Source organism: Lissotriton helveticus, chromosome 1_1 (genome assembly GCF_964261635.1).
Source record: "Lissotriton helveticus chromosome 1_1, aLisHel1.1, whole genome shotgun sequence".
NCBI lineage: Eukaryota > Metazoa > Chordata > Amphibia > Caudata > Salamandridae > Lissotriton > Lissotriton helveticus.
Window position 1 is genome coordinate 926,287,305 of NC_136057.1, and position 15,288 is coordinate 926,302,592.

Consider the following 15,288-nt stretch of genomic DNA (forward strand, 5'->3'; position numbering starts at 1 on the left):
GTAGGAGGGAACCGAGACTTCAAGGACGACACACTGACCAGAGATGCTGCGGATCCGGCATGCCATTGCTCCAGCTGACAGTGGTCTAACTATCCCTTGTGGGGTGTCCAACTCATGTCCAGGACAAGTCCCACAATCTCACTATTCAGGTATGGGGGTTCGACTAGATCCTAGCTGGATTCTTGACTCTTAGATTCTAGGCTCTTAGACTATAAAGGCTCTCAGGCTTATTAGCTCTATAGCACCTACTCACATGCTAGGTACACTCAGGTACATCTAGGCAGGCATCTTAGGAGTACGCACTCTATATTATGAATGGATTTTATATTCACGTATAAATTCATGACTATTGAAAAATGGTAGAGCTGTACTATTCCTTTTTATTCACTGTACTGCTGATACTAAATCTCTGCTACTGTGTTACAGTTATAGCAGCACACTTATTTTACATGAGAAGAACAACAGCACAATAAATTCTTATTGTAAACACGTTCAACTGTTTCTTCTGTGTATCTCTCTGACAGCAAAACAAGTAAGCACAAACGACTGGGTGAAAAGTAGTATATTGTTTCCACGCGTCTAAGGTTATTATGTTCTGAAAGTTGCACAAACTAATCTCTCTGAAAATAGGAGATTCTAGTAGCACTGCGAGCTAGCTTATGCAAAAACATAGGCGGACATATTATGTGGGGGTGTACGGAGTCAGTTTGCCACCAAGCCCACAGTATATGTTACCTGCAAATACGTAGGTCCTGCATGAAGGGTACTATTGGAACTACACTACAATCCAGGTCAGACCAGAAATGGACTACTATTTCAATGTACCAGGGATTCCCAGCCTGACGACAGGGAATGATTCAAGCATGCAAATATACATGTTCGAGAAAAGAGTCTGGTAACCAACCAGTAGCATTTCAGTCTTGCCACCATTAAGTTTAAACCGATTTTCCCCATCCACCACTAAACCCAGCCAGGCATTACTTGAGATTAGACAACCTGGAATCATCATTTGAACATACATACAGGATAGTCTGCATATCATCTGATTAAGAGAACGGAGTAAAACCATAAGCCTCCACTATGTCAGCCAGAGGGCAGATTTAAAAACTGAACCATGTGGAGCTCAAAGAGGAGCCTTGCGGGGTCCCATATGACAGCTATTGCATAGTGGGCTCATTAGGTTTTGAGACAACTTGAGCAAGCGGTATTTTAAGAAGGAACAAAACCATAGCCTGCATGCTGGTTTCTGCTAAGTTCTGCAGGAGCACTGGGTGAGACAAGGTCTCTCTTTTTTCTCTTGATATATTGTTTTTGTCTGTTACTCTAAATGGAGCGAGGACAAGCAGCACAAAGGAACACTAGCATGGTTCTTGAAGTTTAGCTGAGACAATAATTTAGAATTCTATCCTAAATGTAAGACTGCACTGAATAAAAAAACACCCTTTATCATACAATTATAAACAGAACACAAGGGAATATAGATGATGTATTTATTGTATTGTAAACTGATTAATTTTAGACCCTTGTTTAAATTTAGGACCTGATTGTTGGTGTAGAAGCAAGGACTTCCAAGAACCAAGAAAAATGTGTGTGACCCTCGCCTTCTGACTCTCATGACACAAGCCAGTTGGCACATTTTGTGCATGATCAAAAGGCATAATTTGAACAAAGGAATACCCTATGATGTCCAATTAGAAAGAGATCAAGGGGGAGGAGAAGATGTTTTAGTACAGGGAAATTAGAACCAATTTGCAGCTCATTTTCTAAGCTCATTCAAACAATGACCTCCGAGTTGAGATGGCCAATAAGGGTGCCATTGCATGCCAATTGGGATGATGAGGTGTATTTCCTTGAAGAAGACAACTTCACATTCGGAACTGGACTGAAATGTTCAACTCATTCCACGTAGGTTGCTGATCATACCACTAAATAGTAATACATTTCGTTTACCATTGGCCTGTGTTATGGGTAAAGCTTTTCAAGTTTATTATCACAAATTGTTAATGAAGCTAAAAATCACCCATATAACTGACAAAAAGGCTGCAGTTTATATATAAATAGGAAAATCACAGACAAAGATGCTGGTGCAAACTCCCATACTGTGGAAAACTATTCTGATAAGTAGTTACATGAGAGCACTTCTCATACCATAGGTACTACATCATGTTCTTAAGTTGCAGAACAAACAATGTGCACAATAAGCTTACTCTTGTACAAATCAGTAATTTTTTCAAAAACATGCATTGTTTCTCATTACAAATATGTATGCCAATAATGAAAATATCAAAACCCCATCCTCATTATCTAGCACAAGCAATGTCATACATTAGCAATTCACATAGAAAAATATACTGTATATTTAAAATTACAAAGTTTATCCAAATCACAATTTAGTGCAGAAACAATAATCACAATATCACTGCTCACACATAACACTGAAATTTAAAAATCTGTCAAAAATAAGATCATTAGTTGTGACCAGAACCAAAGGACATTGTGATGTTATTTGCAAACAAATCATTCCATATATCAATTAGATCCATATGTGTATGCTTCCCATTGTGTCTGTAAAGGCAAAATACTATAAAATTTCCAAGCCCAAAAGTTCTATTGTTTTCACGCGATAATGTTTCTCATAGAATCTACTCAAATAGCTTACCACCAAGGACACCCAATCAGACAGCTGCAAGTGAAGTAGATACAGTAACACTGAATGAGAAGCTGATGCCAGACACACATTCCTAAAGAACTTCTGCAGATGTTTGTTCCACTTGTTACATAGCAGATGCTGTACAATATTGCAATAAAATAATTCAGTGTTTCAGAAACATTTGTATGCGATTTAATTCCCTTAACATATATGTAAAAATAAATAAATATTTTGTAAAACATTCTTTAATAATTAATTTAGAGAAAAAGTAGTGTTTAGCTAGTCATTCAGGTGCAAAGGTTGTAAAAAAAAAAAAAAATAACCTAGAAATCAAAAAATTACATGACCACCAACAAATACATCAAAATATGTGAAAGGTGAGGTCAAACTGACTGACCTAGTTCAATTTGAGAAACAATCTGCTAGCTAGGATCAGCAGCAACGGTTTTGAGGGACAATATGAATGTTTAGAATATCAAATCTGTGAACGTGGAAAACAGGATTACCTTGGTGAATCGGAGATTAAAAGCAGCCTCAGAACTTTTATTGAATTTAAAGCAATCTTAAACTTAGGCAGCCTTAAGCAATCTCAGTTCCTTCTGCAGGCATCAGGCCTACGTGCTTTAAAAAATAGAGGGATACAAAGATATTGATGCCAGTAACTCTTTCATGTGGTACATACGAAGGGCCTTATTACAAGTTTGGCGGTCCTCCTGTCAGCCTGCCACTGCCGTGCCAACAAGTGGACCGTCAAGCCTGTTGTATGCCCGCCCGCCTGAAGACCGCCGTACTCGTGATGAGGCCCTCAGTATGTTATTGCTTGGAAACATGTAAATAATTCACATACAAACCCAGACATTGAAAGGGTTGGAAAAAAGAGGGAAAATAGCTATGCCAAAACGTAAAATTGGGTTACCCTCTTGGGAAATTTGGTGAAAAAAAATACTTGGCAAGGAACTTTAGATAAAAATGATGAACTGATCCCATTTGGAAGTAATTAGAGTTAAACAACCGAGAGAAGGCACGTTTAAAGTTAACTCACTGTATGAAATGGGCTCCACCAGATTAGTGAGACTTTAGCTTCTCATGGGGAAAAGGTTTTAGACCAACTTTACCTGACATTTGAACAGTTTTTCTATGACTCCTACCAGATTCAGATCCGTTTTTACAGGATGACTAGGTGATACACCTGAAAACTCGATATGGGATTCCAGTAACTGAAAGTTATTTGGATTGCTCAGAATTACTACTCAATTGGAAATCTCATATGTGGTTATTGTTTTTCATGAGGTAGAATATGTGTATCTTTAAAATTGCTTACAGTAGGCAATTGTCTTCTGTGGTTTTTGCCAGTGGTATTTTTTTAGATGATGGCAATTAAATTATTTTACAAATAGTAAGGCCTCCTCCATGGTGTCGTGTTTGGAGTACATACTTTTTACAATTTCATTTATTTATATATTTTTTAATTTAATTTAATATCAGCTGACAGTGCATTTCCGCTGCAATGTTTTTAGTGTTATCCCTTGACCTCAATTTAGGTGCTATGACATGTTTCACAGTATATGGGGCACAAGGTGGGATAAAGCAGACATTTCAGGTGTGGTAATTGTTTGTGCATATCGCAGCAAAACAAACAGACCAAAAATGGCTTGCTTTAAAAGGACTCCGAAACTAGGTGGTACAGTAAAGATTTATGTACTTAATAAAATAAATAAAACAGTTAAAAGTGTTTATGAATAAGAAAAAGAGAATACTAAAAATAATAAAAATGATCAAATCCACCTTTAACCTTGAAAGACTGTTTAGCTTTTTAAAATTTTGTTAAAAATGATTATGAGAAAATAATTATAAATTAAATAAGCTGTTCTGAAGTAAACTCTTTTAGAAAATAATTTTAAAGGGAATTCATTTGATTCAAGCCATTTTGAGTTGAGTTGACGGTTTGGACTTCTTCATTTTATTCCAATCCTATGAGGTTTAAGTGTCTGATATGTGATGTTTCAATGCCCCGCAACTATTATGGATATCAGTTTAGTGTAATCAAGTACCTTTTCCTAATAGAGAAATCTTTGTATCATTTTTGAGACATGCTCCAGTTGCTTTTCGGAAGACACAGTACTTTTGATTTTCCAGTGGGTCACACTTCTGTGAGGGAGACACCATAATAAGTTTAGCGGGATCACTTTATAAGGACAGCTGACAAGTCAGGAAAAAGCTCGTTTTCAAATGTTGTATCTCTGGGGAAAAATGATTTCTTACCGTTGATCTAGGCCTTTTCATTTTTGCCTTGTATGGGGCGTATTGGGCCATAGGCCCAATTATGATCCCTGGCTGCATCTCTAGTTGCATGATTTCATATCATAGTGCTGTTACCAGAGAATTCATAGTGTTTAGCCTGGACTGCATAAAATCTCAGCTAGTAAATATTTGAGATATTCTTGAAAGTACAAGGTAAATACGGTCTGGTAATAGCTACGTGATTTACTACAAGGCTGTGTGAGTTGTCAAGGCTGGGAGTGCCTCTAGAAGGCTGTTTGAGTATACTGGTGTATTCCTGGGTGAGAAAATAGTCAAGGTAGTAATCCAGGTATGTGGTTACACTTTTCTGCCTGTGAGAGGAAACAGTGATAGGATTGTAACTCAGGATTGTGCGCTCTTGTTGAAGCATGGCGTTTCTTGCCTAAGTGACGTATTTGTCCTTATGATACTAACTCAGGTGGGAATTATTAGTCAGTACATATTGAATTATCAAGAGCAATCAGTGTTCATCTAGCAATGGGGAACATTAGTTCAGGGGTGCGTTTATGCAAGACACTGCTGATTTTTTATGACAATTAGAATTATTCAAATGTCAGTACTAAATTAAAGATCGTTTTTTCAGGAAGTTAAAAAACACACTTCTTAAGTAAAAAGATTAACTGACTATGCTCGATCTACAAAGGTTCATTTATTAATTACTGGACAAAATGACTCCCAATGGCATAGTATAATTTTAAAGTAAAGAAGTTGTCCCCTTTCTTTTGCCAGAAGTTCCAAGATATACATCTTCCCCTTCTCCGCTCACACGTCAGCAGAGATTGACTGGGTACCTGTCCTGCTCAGAGGGAAAGAATAAGCTGGGACCACGACACTTCTGCAAGTAACTTTTTAAAGCAGGTTAGTGATCATATAAAGGTATTTCATACTGTGACATCTTGATAGACAGCTTCCACTTGACAACCGTGCTTCAGACCACTGAATAATTTGATCAAGACTACTTGAAGCATTTTGGGTCTCCATTAGTTGTTTACCGGCCCTCATAATGCTAGAATAAAGGAAAAGCTGTGGATGAAAAAAACACTTTTATACAGCTCTAATGTGCGAACGTAAATGCTAAAGAGTTTACTGCCATGCGTAAGGAAAACAACAAATGCAGTATTTGAGCCATTTCTTTCATGGGATACGAACCTTTTAGACTGGTAAATGCACTAAGAAAACTAAGATTTGGGGATATCCACTTTCTTTTGTAATTTCTCAAGAGCCGAGGCTCCATGGATCCTCTCTTTCCTTGTGTTCGAGTGTCACTGTGAACTAACATGCGTTTCCTATGTTTTTGTAGTTTCTTTTGCGTGGTGCACAAATTACAAGTTCCCGTTGTTAAAAGGCTTGCCCTGTTGTACCTTCAATCACTCCCAGCTCCATTCACTCCACTGATTAGATTAGCTGGGCAGCTGAGGCATGGGAACATTGGTCCAAGAGACAGATTTCAGTTGTGTTCAGGTATAGCAATGGGACTGTAAATGTAATTTAGTTGACCAATGTACTGCTAGGGTTTCGTTGATTTGTGGATTAATTATCCAAAATGGGCTAAATTTTTAACAATGAGTATACTGACTTATCTGTTTTTTGTTGTTTATTGTATTAATGGCTTTCAGGTCTTTAGAACGAAACAATATTAGTTTTGGTAATGAATTGTAATCAGGTGCTAGGTACAATTCATTGTTTAGGCCTATTTACAAATATTTTGTGGCCTTCTTATGATTTTGTTCACGTCAAACTCAATAAATATGTTATTTATTGGAGTCATTCTGATATTCTTCATTTTGAGTTTGTGTGACAGGAAGCTCTAGTCCCTTATAAGGAAACCACTAACGCGCACTGATGGAGGATTTGTCCTGTGCTGCAGTTTACTTTCTACTTGATTTCGGTTAGTAGAGTTCTGGTGTAAGATAACTCCTGTAGATGCACTATTTTAAAGAGCTAATATGTGGGGGAGGAGAAGAGACGAGGAGAAAGACATCAGGAGAAGACAGCAGGATCCATCTAAAGCTTACGATGGTAAGTGAATTATGTTTAACCTGACTCCCTTATCATTTTATTTTTACAGCTTGCTGGCATGACTACTATCTGTTAGTATTGCATCAAATGTACAAATAAAATATAAAAAGGGAATATTTATAAGCCAATTACAACAAATCATAATTTCTATGAATTGCACACGTTGGAAAGACTTGAAAAAACATTCTTGCTCTTCACTGGCTTCTCTAGTCAATGTTGACTTCAAAATTATTCCAAATGTGGCACGGCAAGACTTACAGAGTCAGCTGACAACTTGGCTACAGAAGACCAGATATTAACAGAAAGATTCAGTGTACAGAGATACATAAAGAATGTACATGTCTAATAGTCTCATCATTGGTTTGGTTACTTCACACTGATACAAGGCAACACAAAATGGAGTATTGTACTCCAGCACAACAGAAGATTCAAATAGTGGCATAAGGTGTGCAGTACCACCCCACAGTACAAAAGGCTTATCCTAGTTCCCACATTACATTCTGTGATGACTTGGTTTTTACGCAAATTATTTTCTAGCTGTCTAACTCTGTGTAAATCTAAATTTCTTATAATGTGTGTAAGTCACAGTTGCATCGCTAGTGGTGACCATGTGCATTACAAAAATACCAAAATGGGTGCATGAATTACAATACAGACATGGATGCAAGAGTCATAATACCAACTTGATCTGTGTCTCAAGTACATAGGACTCCAAATCTTGAACACATGGATAAAATGGATGTAGCACATATTTCAAACATAAGAAATGAATAACTGTTTTGTTCATAGAAATTGGCAATCTGCCAATAAGAAAATAGATATGTATGAAAAAAGTATACAGTCACTCATAAAAGTATGGCCACATTCAACAGGATTCATACTCTTGCCATGAGAAACCCCCATGAGTTTTAATCTCTGTATGCCAGAAAAAATAAACACTGCAATCAAATCACAGCTGAAGGACAGACAGATCATCGCTTGCCCCAGAAATGTTCTTTTCTCTTCTGAGCACGTTCCAGAGTCTGAGATGCAAGTGAGCTCGAAGCTGCGGATCGAGCAGAGATTTGGGACATTCTGTCGTCATCTGAAAAGAAAATTGTGACACTTTAAATATAAAAATCAATGTGAGAAATTGACTAATTTCAAACACAATATTTTGGCATGTTGATCTGATTTGGGTGCAAACTAATATATTGTCCACAATGGTGACAGAGGCATTTAAGATTATAGCAACAGTCTTGGGGTCATCTAGCTGGCATAGTTTTCGTAAGCAGTCAGTGTCATCAAGTTTCATGGCTTTAGTAAAGGTGGCATTTCTGGGCAGTTAATATTGGGAACAGATGTTTGTTGATGAACTACTTTCATTGGTGCTTTAAGCTTGAGTTGGGCGGCTGATTATCTCAAACATGTGTTGCTTGTAGGCTCGATATCTTTGTGAGACACTGGAGAGATATTTCCCTGTGCACTTGACACATGGTGAGAGGTCAGAGTAGATTTGATGCAGTACTTGTCAGCACATTTTTACTTGTCTGAGCACCATTGGTTAACCCATATCATTTGATTCGTGTAGGCTGCTTACCTGTGTAGTCCTGATGAAGACCCTGGGGGAAACTGTTTGTTCGAGGCATGTGTCACAAGGTAGGTGACTCCTCCTTTCAGTGATAGTGTGCATGGGCATCAACTCTATTGTTAGATTGTTTTTTTCTGGCATCGGGTTCCGACGTGAATTGCTGCGCTGCGGTTCAACACCGTTTCTCCAGTTTCCCTTGGTGCACAATACACTCACCCTCAACGGTATTGCTTTCGATCGCGTACACCCCTTCTCCGTGTATCATATTTACTGAAAAAACCCTCTTTCGATAGGGTAGGTCGTGGAAGGCCGTCGAGCCTAACTGCGTCAGTCCACTTCACAGTAGATGGAGTGGACTCCATTTAAATTCTGCCCTCTGTGCCACACGAAGCATCCGCGCACCGACTCACACGAAGTGTGCAACCTGTGCTTGTCCTCGGAGCAGAGAACAGGACTGCGACGCTTGTAAGGCTTTCCGATCAAAAAACACGCTATGAAACAGCCGGGCTCGACGTCCCGACATGCAGAGCCAACACACAAGTTCTATTACGGACCTCTTCAGAGAAGATTCAGAACAAGAGGCCGGAGACGCCATGGCAGCCGAGGAGGAACAAGACCCAATCTCCATCTCCGACTACGGCTCCAAGGGGGTTGAAGAAATCCATGAGTACAGATCCTCCCTTGCCCCAAAGTCCGCCTCAGCCCAAGAAGAAGGCTCTGGTCCAACCCCTGCCTACGGGCCATGGTCGGCACGAGAACATGTTTCCGACGCCCTCCCTCCGGCTCGGCACTGAAACACATCCAAAAGCCTTCCGGCTCCGAACAGAGCCGTTCGAAAACGGGCACCGAGCTGAAAGCTTCGGGATTGAAGTCAAAGACAGGCTCCACCCCTCCCCCTTCGATGCAGAAAACAGCTTTGGATTCGAAATCCTCGGCATCCAAAACACCGGCTCCAAAAACTGGGGCACCGAAACAAATGGATGTGCCAATTCCATCTAAGGAACAACATTTCGATGCTCCACCTTCCAACCCGGATCTGAAACAAAGGGAGCTATATATTCACCCATCTACTGGACATATCACCACAAAAGTGACAATAAAGTGGAAACCTGAGACAGAAGAGGCCTATCACATTCCTTTAAAATGGAAAAATGTGGGTGCTAATCCTTCTCCCCTTCCCCTTCCATCCTCTACTTCTCCTTAGTTTCAACTCTTACTAATTTCACCTGAGCACTCACCACCACATACACCTGAAGATAAGGATGGTGGGGATGGGGATGGGAATGTGGCTGGGGACAATGAGCCAATACCCGTAGACCCCTGGACAGATTAGAACACCAATTCCCCCACATTGAATGATCCTGACCTGTACCCTACCAAGCCTTCTCCACCCGACAACATAGAACTGCTACCTACCAAGGAGTTCAACTCCATAAGGAATCCCTAGAAGAGGATTTCCTTTTCGAGACTCTTAGCACCACATAAAAGTCCTTGCACACACTTCCCATGCTCAAGGGTATGATCAGGCACTTGGATGATATTTTTAATGACCCCGTCAGGGCACGTATCCTCACCCCTAGGGTAGATAAGAAACATAAGCCGGCACCATCTGATCCAGCATACATAAGGGGGCACTTACCATTGGATTCCTTGGTGACTTCCTACGCACGCAAAAGGGCCAATTTACAAACAAAAGGAGATGCTCCATCCCCAGATAAAGAATCTAAGCTGCTAGATGCTTCGGAAAAAAGGGTAGCCTCACAGGTTGCAAACCTTTGGTGCATTTCCAATACACAGGCTCTGTCAGCTAGGTACGGCAGGGAGCATTGAGATGAGATGGATCAAAGCACAAGACCTCGTGGGGGAGGGACAGCTCATTTCTAATACTTCCATCAGGTGCGCGATAGATCCTGCAGACACGGATCCTAAAGATGTCAACACCAGCGTTCTTTTAAAAAGGCATGCCTGGCTTAGTATTTCAGGATTCAAACCAGAAGTTCAGACTTCCATCCTAAACACATCATTCGATAAGGAACACATCTTTGGCCCTGTGGTAGATTCCTCACTGGAAAAAATGAAGGAGGACACAGAAGTGGTTCTTTCTGGTGCTTCTTCTACCGCGGAGGATCTAAGAATACCTCCTCAGATACTACCACCACCACCACATATAAAGGCAACAATCAACCCTCTGCCTATATGGGCTACTTCAGAGGGTGTTACAAAGGCAACAATGGCAAAGGTAGAGGTAGAGGTAGAGGTAGAGGCTCAAATACACACACCTCCCCTCCAATACCAAACAGTGACTTCTCTACACTTCCCCCAACCATTTAACACCTGTCAGGGGGCGTATTTCACATTTCCTATCCATCTGGCAGTCCATAACTACAGACAAATGGGTACTGGAAATTATCCGTTCTGATTATTGCCTGGAGTTAACCAACAATCCTCCAAACTGTCACGTAGTTGCTAAGGACACTGTTGACATCTTTAAGTTAGCAAGAGCCCGGTTGCCATGAAGCTGCTTTTGCGCATGCTATTGCATGTCTTTATTTTTGCAAGATTCTGTTTATGCCTTTTACATGAGAAAACTCTGCTGTGCTCATTCTCTGCCTGTTCCTGGAGTTTAGTCTGAACATTGTGAGGAAAGTCGATAAACAATGCCTCTTGTTATTCTGTTCTGGTCAGGCCCTATCACCTAGACAAAACATACCACTGCAGCTGTTTTTGCTGGAGACTCGTAGTTTGATATTATGGGATGCATGCTAGGTAACAGACACTTGGAAAGGAACCTTTCAAGGGAGAAGAGCAACACGCACCTGTGTTGTAGAAATACGATCTATGTCCTAAGGTATGGCCGTCTGTTGACAAAGCCCAGAGATCTTCTATTATATAATAAAACTTCTTCTTGCCAACGGGAGGGAGCATAGGCACTATAGTTCTTTCTCCATAGTCTTTGTATAATGACGTCTCCCTTTATGATATATGGCCTTACTGCAATGCTAACGATAGTGGTGTTATACATCCTTATGCTTGTTGTGGCACGTATACTGGTATTTTAGAACACGTTAGTTAAAATAAATGTTTTACTTTCTTCATGTTTCTGTCAGTTCTTATTGTGGTCAAGTATGAGAGTGTGAGTGAAAAAGTGTGTATTTGTTACCGCGATTCCTGAGAGATCCGGCAGTGTTGTGTTCAGGGGTGTCTCATTATTTTTTCTCCGTTTGTGAGTAGGAGAACGAGTGAGACACTATAGCTAGTCTGTCCGGGGTTTGTGGCCACTTAGGTGGAGGGAAGGCTTAGCCCCTATACACCGAGATTCCATTGTCCTGCGCATAGCTCTGTGTATGTGCAGAATCCTTGCAACAAAACATTCCCTCACGGTCACACAAACTTTCACCGGATCACTTACACCTCCTCAAAAAAGAGGTTCAGTCCCTCCTTCTAAAAAGGGGCTATAGAACCCATATCACTACAATACCACGGGTCGGGGAATACTCCTTTAACTTTCCAAAAAGGACGGTTCTCTCAGACCAATTCTGGATCTCAGAGAACTAAATTTTTACATATAGTCAGACCATTTTCACACTTCAACAAGTACTACCACTTCTGCAACAAGGAGACTTTTAAGGATGCCTTTTTTCATATTCCAATACATACCGCTCATCGCAAATTTCTCAGATTTGTAGTAGCGGACCAACATTACCAGTTCAAGGTACTCTTCGGAGTCACCACTGCTCCCAGAGTCCTCACAAAGTGTCTGGCAGTAGTCGCTGCTCAACTACTTTGACGACGGTCTCATTAAAGCCAGTAAGTATTCAAAATGTATCCAACACACTCATAGAACATTACAGTTGCTACATCAACTGGGGTTTACAGTTAATGTGCTAAAATCACATCTCCAACCTTCCAATACTCGAAACTACCTAGGGGCCACTTTATATACTCAAAAGGCTCTAGCCTTTCCCAACGCAGCCAGAGTTCGCAAAAGTCAGGCTCTAGTTCTCCAGTTTCAATCCAATCACTCACTTCTAGCTGGAGTGTATATGCAACTACTCGGAATTATGGCACCTTGCATCATAATCGTTCCCCTTGCAAGGCTTCACAGGCTTCCCCTACAGGAATGCTTAGCGAGTCAGTGGAACCAATCGCAGGGTCTTTTAACCGATCTAGTTTTGGTAAGCGGCCGTACTCATTGCAGGGGCTCATCTTCAGCACCACACAGTGCAAGACCAGTGAAGCCAAAAGCAAAAATCTCTCCAACCATCTGGAGTTGCTAGCGGTCTTTCTAGCGCTCAAAGCCTTTCAAACTCACCAGTTTGGCAAAGCTGTCCTAGTTCGTACCGACAACATGACAGCTATGTATTACGTACAAAAACAGGGGGACACACTATTTCCAACTGGCACACTTGGCCCAAGACATTTGGAGGTGGGTAATTCACCACAACCTCTATCTCTTAGCGGAACACCTCCCAGGAGTGAACCATCAGATTGCCGATCTCCTCAGCAGACAGAGATAGGAAACACACAGATAGGTTCTTCATCCTAAGGTTCTCCTCCCATTCTTTTATAGTTGGGGAGTCCCTCAGATAGAGATGTTTGCCACACACCAAATTGCAAAATGCCCAAACTCCGCCTCCTGTTACCCACACCCGCTCTCCAAAGGCAATGCACTATGGATGAACTGGTCACGGATATTTGCCTAAACTTTTCCGCCTCTCCCACTCATTCCATTAGCGGTTCGGAAGCTCAGGCAAACATCTCTCACACTGATCCAAGTAGCTCCCGCATGGGCCCGTCACAACCCTGTTAGAGCGGCCTCTGGTTCCCCATCAAAAGCTGCACCTCACATCCAGTCTCTTCACACAGAGCCATGGAGAAATCATGGAGAAATCAGACACCCAGATCCCAAACAACTAAACCTCGCGATCTGGCTCCTAAAGTCATAGAGTTTGGTTAACTAAATCTTCCACCAGACTGTATGATCATCATCAAGGAGGCCAGAAGGCCTACTACAAGAGCCTGTTACACAGTTAAATGGAAACGTTTTGTTATCTACTGCAATAACATAAATAATCTTGATGCTTCAATACAAAACATAATTTGTTACCTGTTACACTTGCAGCAGTCAGGATTGGCTTACACTTCTATCCAACTACAACTCGCTGCAATAGCTGCGTATCTACAGAATAGGTAACATTTATCGCTTTTCAGAGTGCCCGTAAGGATTAGTTACTTACCTGTATACTCATCAAAGTCATGAACTATGAATAATCCCCGCCCATGTGCGGGATCCCGGAGCATATAGAAAACAAATATATATATATATGCAGAACTTTGTCTTCAAACTCCAATCTTTGGCGGAAAGACGAACTCGGACCCAGAGAGTTAAGTGCATGAATGTATTTATTTTTCTTCAGACACCATGCACCGCCATGACGCATTTCGGCTTCCCACGAAGCCTTGAACACATGACGCTGACAGTGCAAACCACCCTTTTAAAGTGCTAGTGCAAACCATCACATGCTCAGTGGACCAGACAACATGGAAAACATACTCTTGGTATCACAGCTTGTAGAACAGCATACATTACGACCATTAATGTCTAAAATACATTTTGGCAGCAAATATAAATTCTGTCTCAAGGGGATGTGCAAATTTGCAAAATACAGTACAGGCAAGTGCTTGACAGTATATATATCCACAAAGAAAACGCTTCTTCCGGAGTGCTGGGACCCAAGAAAGTTGGCGCGAATTCCGGAAAATCCTGGAATTTGGGTCCTTTTTCCTTACTGCCTGAGAGCGCATTATGAACTTACTTGTTTCGTGATATATATATATATATATCTATATATATTTATCCTATCCTTAATTTGATCAAAAGTAGCTCCCCGCGGGATCCTGCCCCCATCAATGTCTTAAAAGCGGCCCTACCCGCTATCATCTCTCCCATAGTCAAACTCGTCAACACCTCCTTAGAATCTGGTTCAGTACCCCGGGACTGGAAAATGGCCATGATGAAAGCTTTAATAAAAAAAAACACCTCGACCCCGGAGAACTATCTAACTATCGTCCGATATCTCTTCTCCCGGGTATCAGCAAGCTGGCGTTAAGATTTGTGAACCATCAACTCTCCACTTTCCTCGAAACCTTCAATTTACTCCATCATTCCCAGACGGGCTTTCGCCCTGGACAGGGCACGGAGACTGCACTCGTAGCAGTGGTCGAAGAGTCCAGAAAGATCTTGGACTCGGGAGGAACAGTGGCCATCATCCTGCTAGACCTCAGTGCAGCCATCGACACGGTGAACCATCGCACCCTTCTACTCCGCCTAAAAAAACTAGCAGTGACAGGAAAGGCCCTCTCCTGGTTGGAATCGTTTCTCTAAGAAAGGTACTACCAGGTGTTTTAAGGGAACTCCCACTCACAACCCCTACCCCTACAGTGTGGGGCTCCTCAGGGTTCCTCCCTGAGCACCACACTTTTTAATGTGTATATGTCCCCCCTGGCCGAGATAATCGCCAGTTGGATGAGTCAGTCTCATCTCAAACTCAACGGCCACAAGACAGAGCTCATGTTACTTGGCAATCATGCAACCTTCAACTCATCTACATTATGGCCACCATGTATGGGACCAGCCCCTATCCCAAAAACTGAAATTAAGAGTCTGGGACTCTGGCTGAATCATGAGCTGACCTTCAGATTCCAAGCCAGGAAAACAGCGGCCACCTGTTTTGGCCTTCTGAAATCA

At 41.3% G+C, this 15,288-nt stretch overlaps 1 protein-coding gene across 10 annotated transcripts in view; it reads right to left on the minus strand.

Moving 5' to 3' along the window:
* Positions 1-2,877: 2,877 nt before the first annotated feature.
* Positions 2,878-15,288, minus strand: part of SAXO6 (stabilizer of axonemal microtubules 6) — a 541,049-nt gene continuing 528,638 nt past the window's right edge. For all 10 annotated transcript variants that reach the window (XM_078676490.1, XM_078676481.1, XM_078676550.1 and 7 more), the window contains one exon: positions 2,878-8,054. In XM_078676490.1, the coding sequence (XP_078532616.1) occupies positions 7,942-8,054 (113 nt within the window). In that variant the 3' untranslated portion in view covers positions 2,878-7,941. The remainder of the gene's footprint in view (positions 8,055-15,288) is intronic.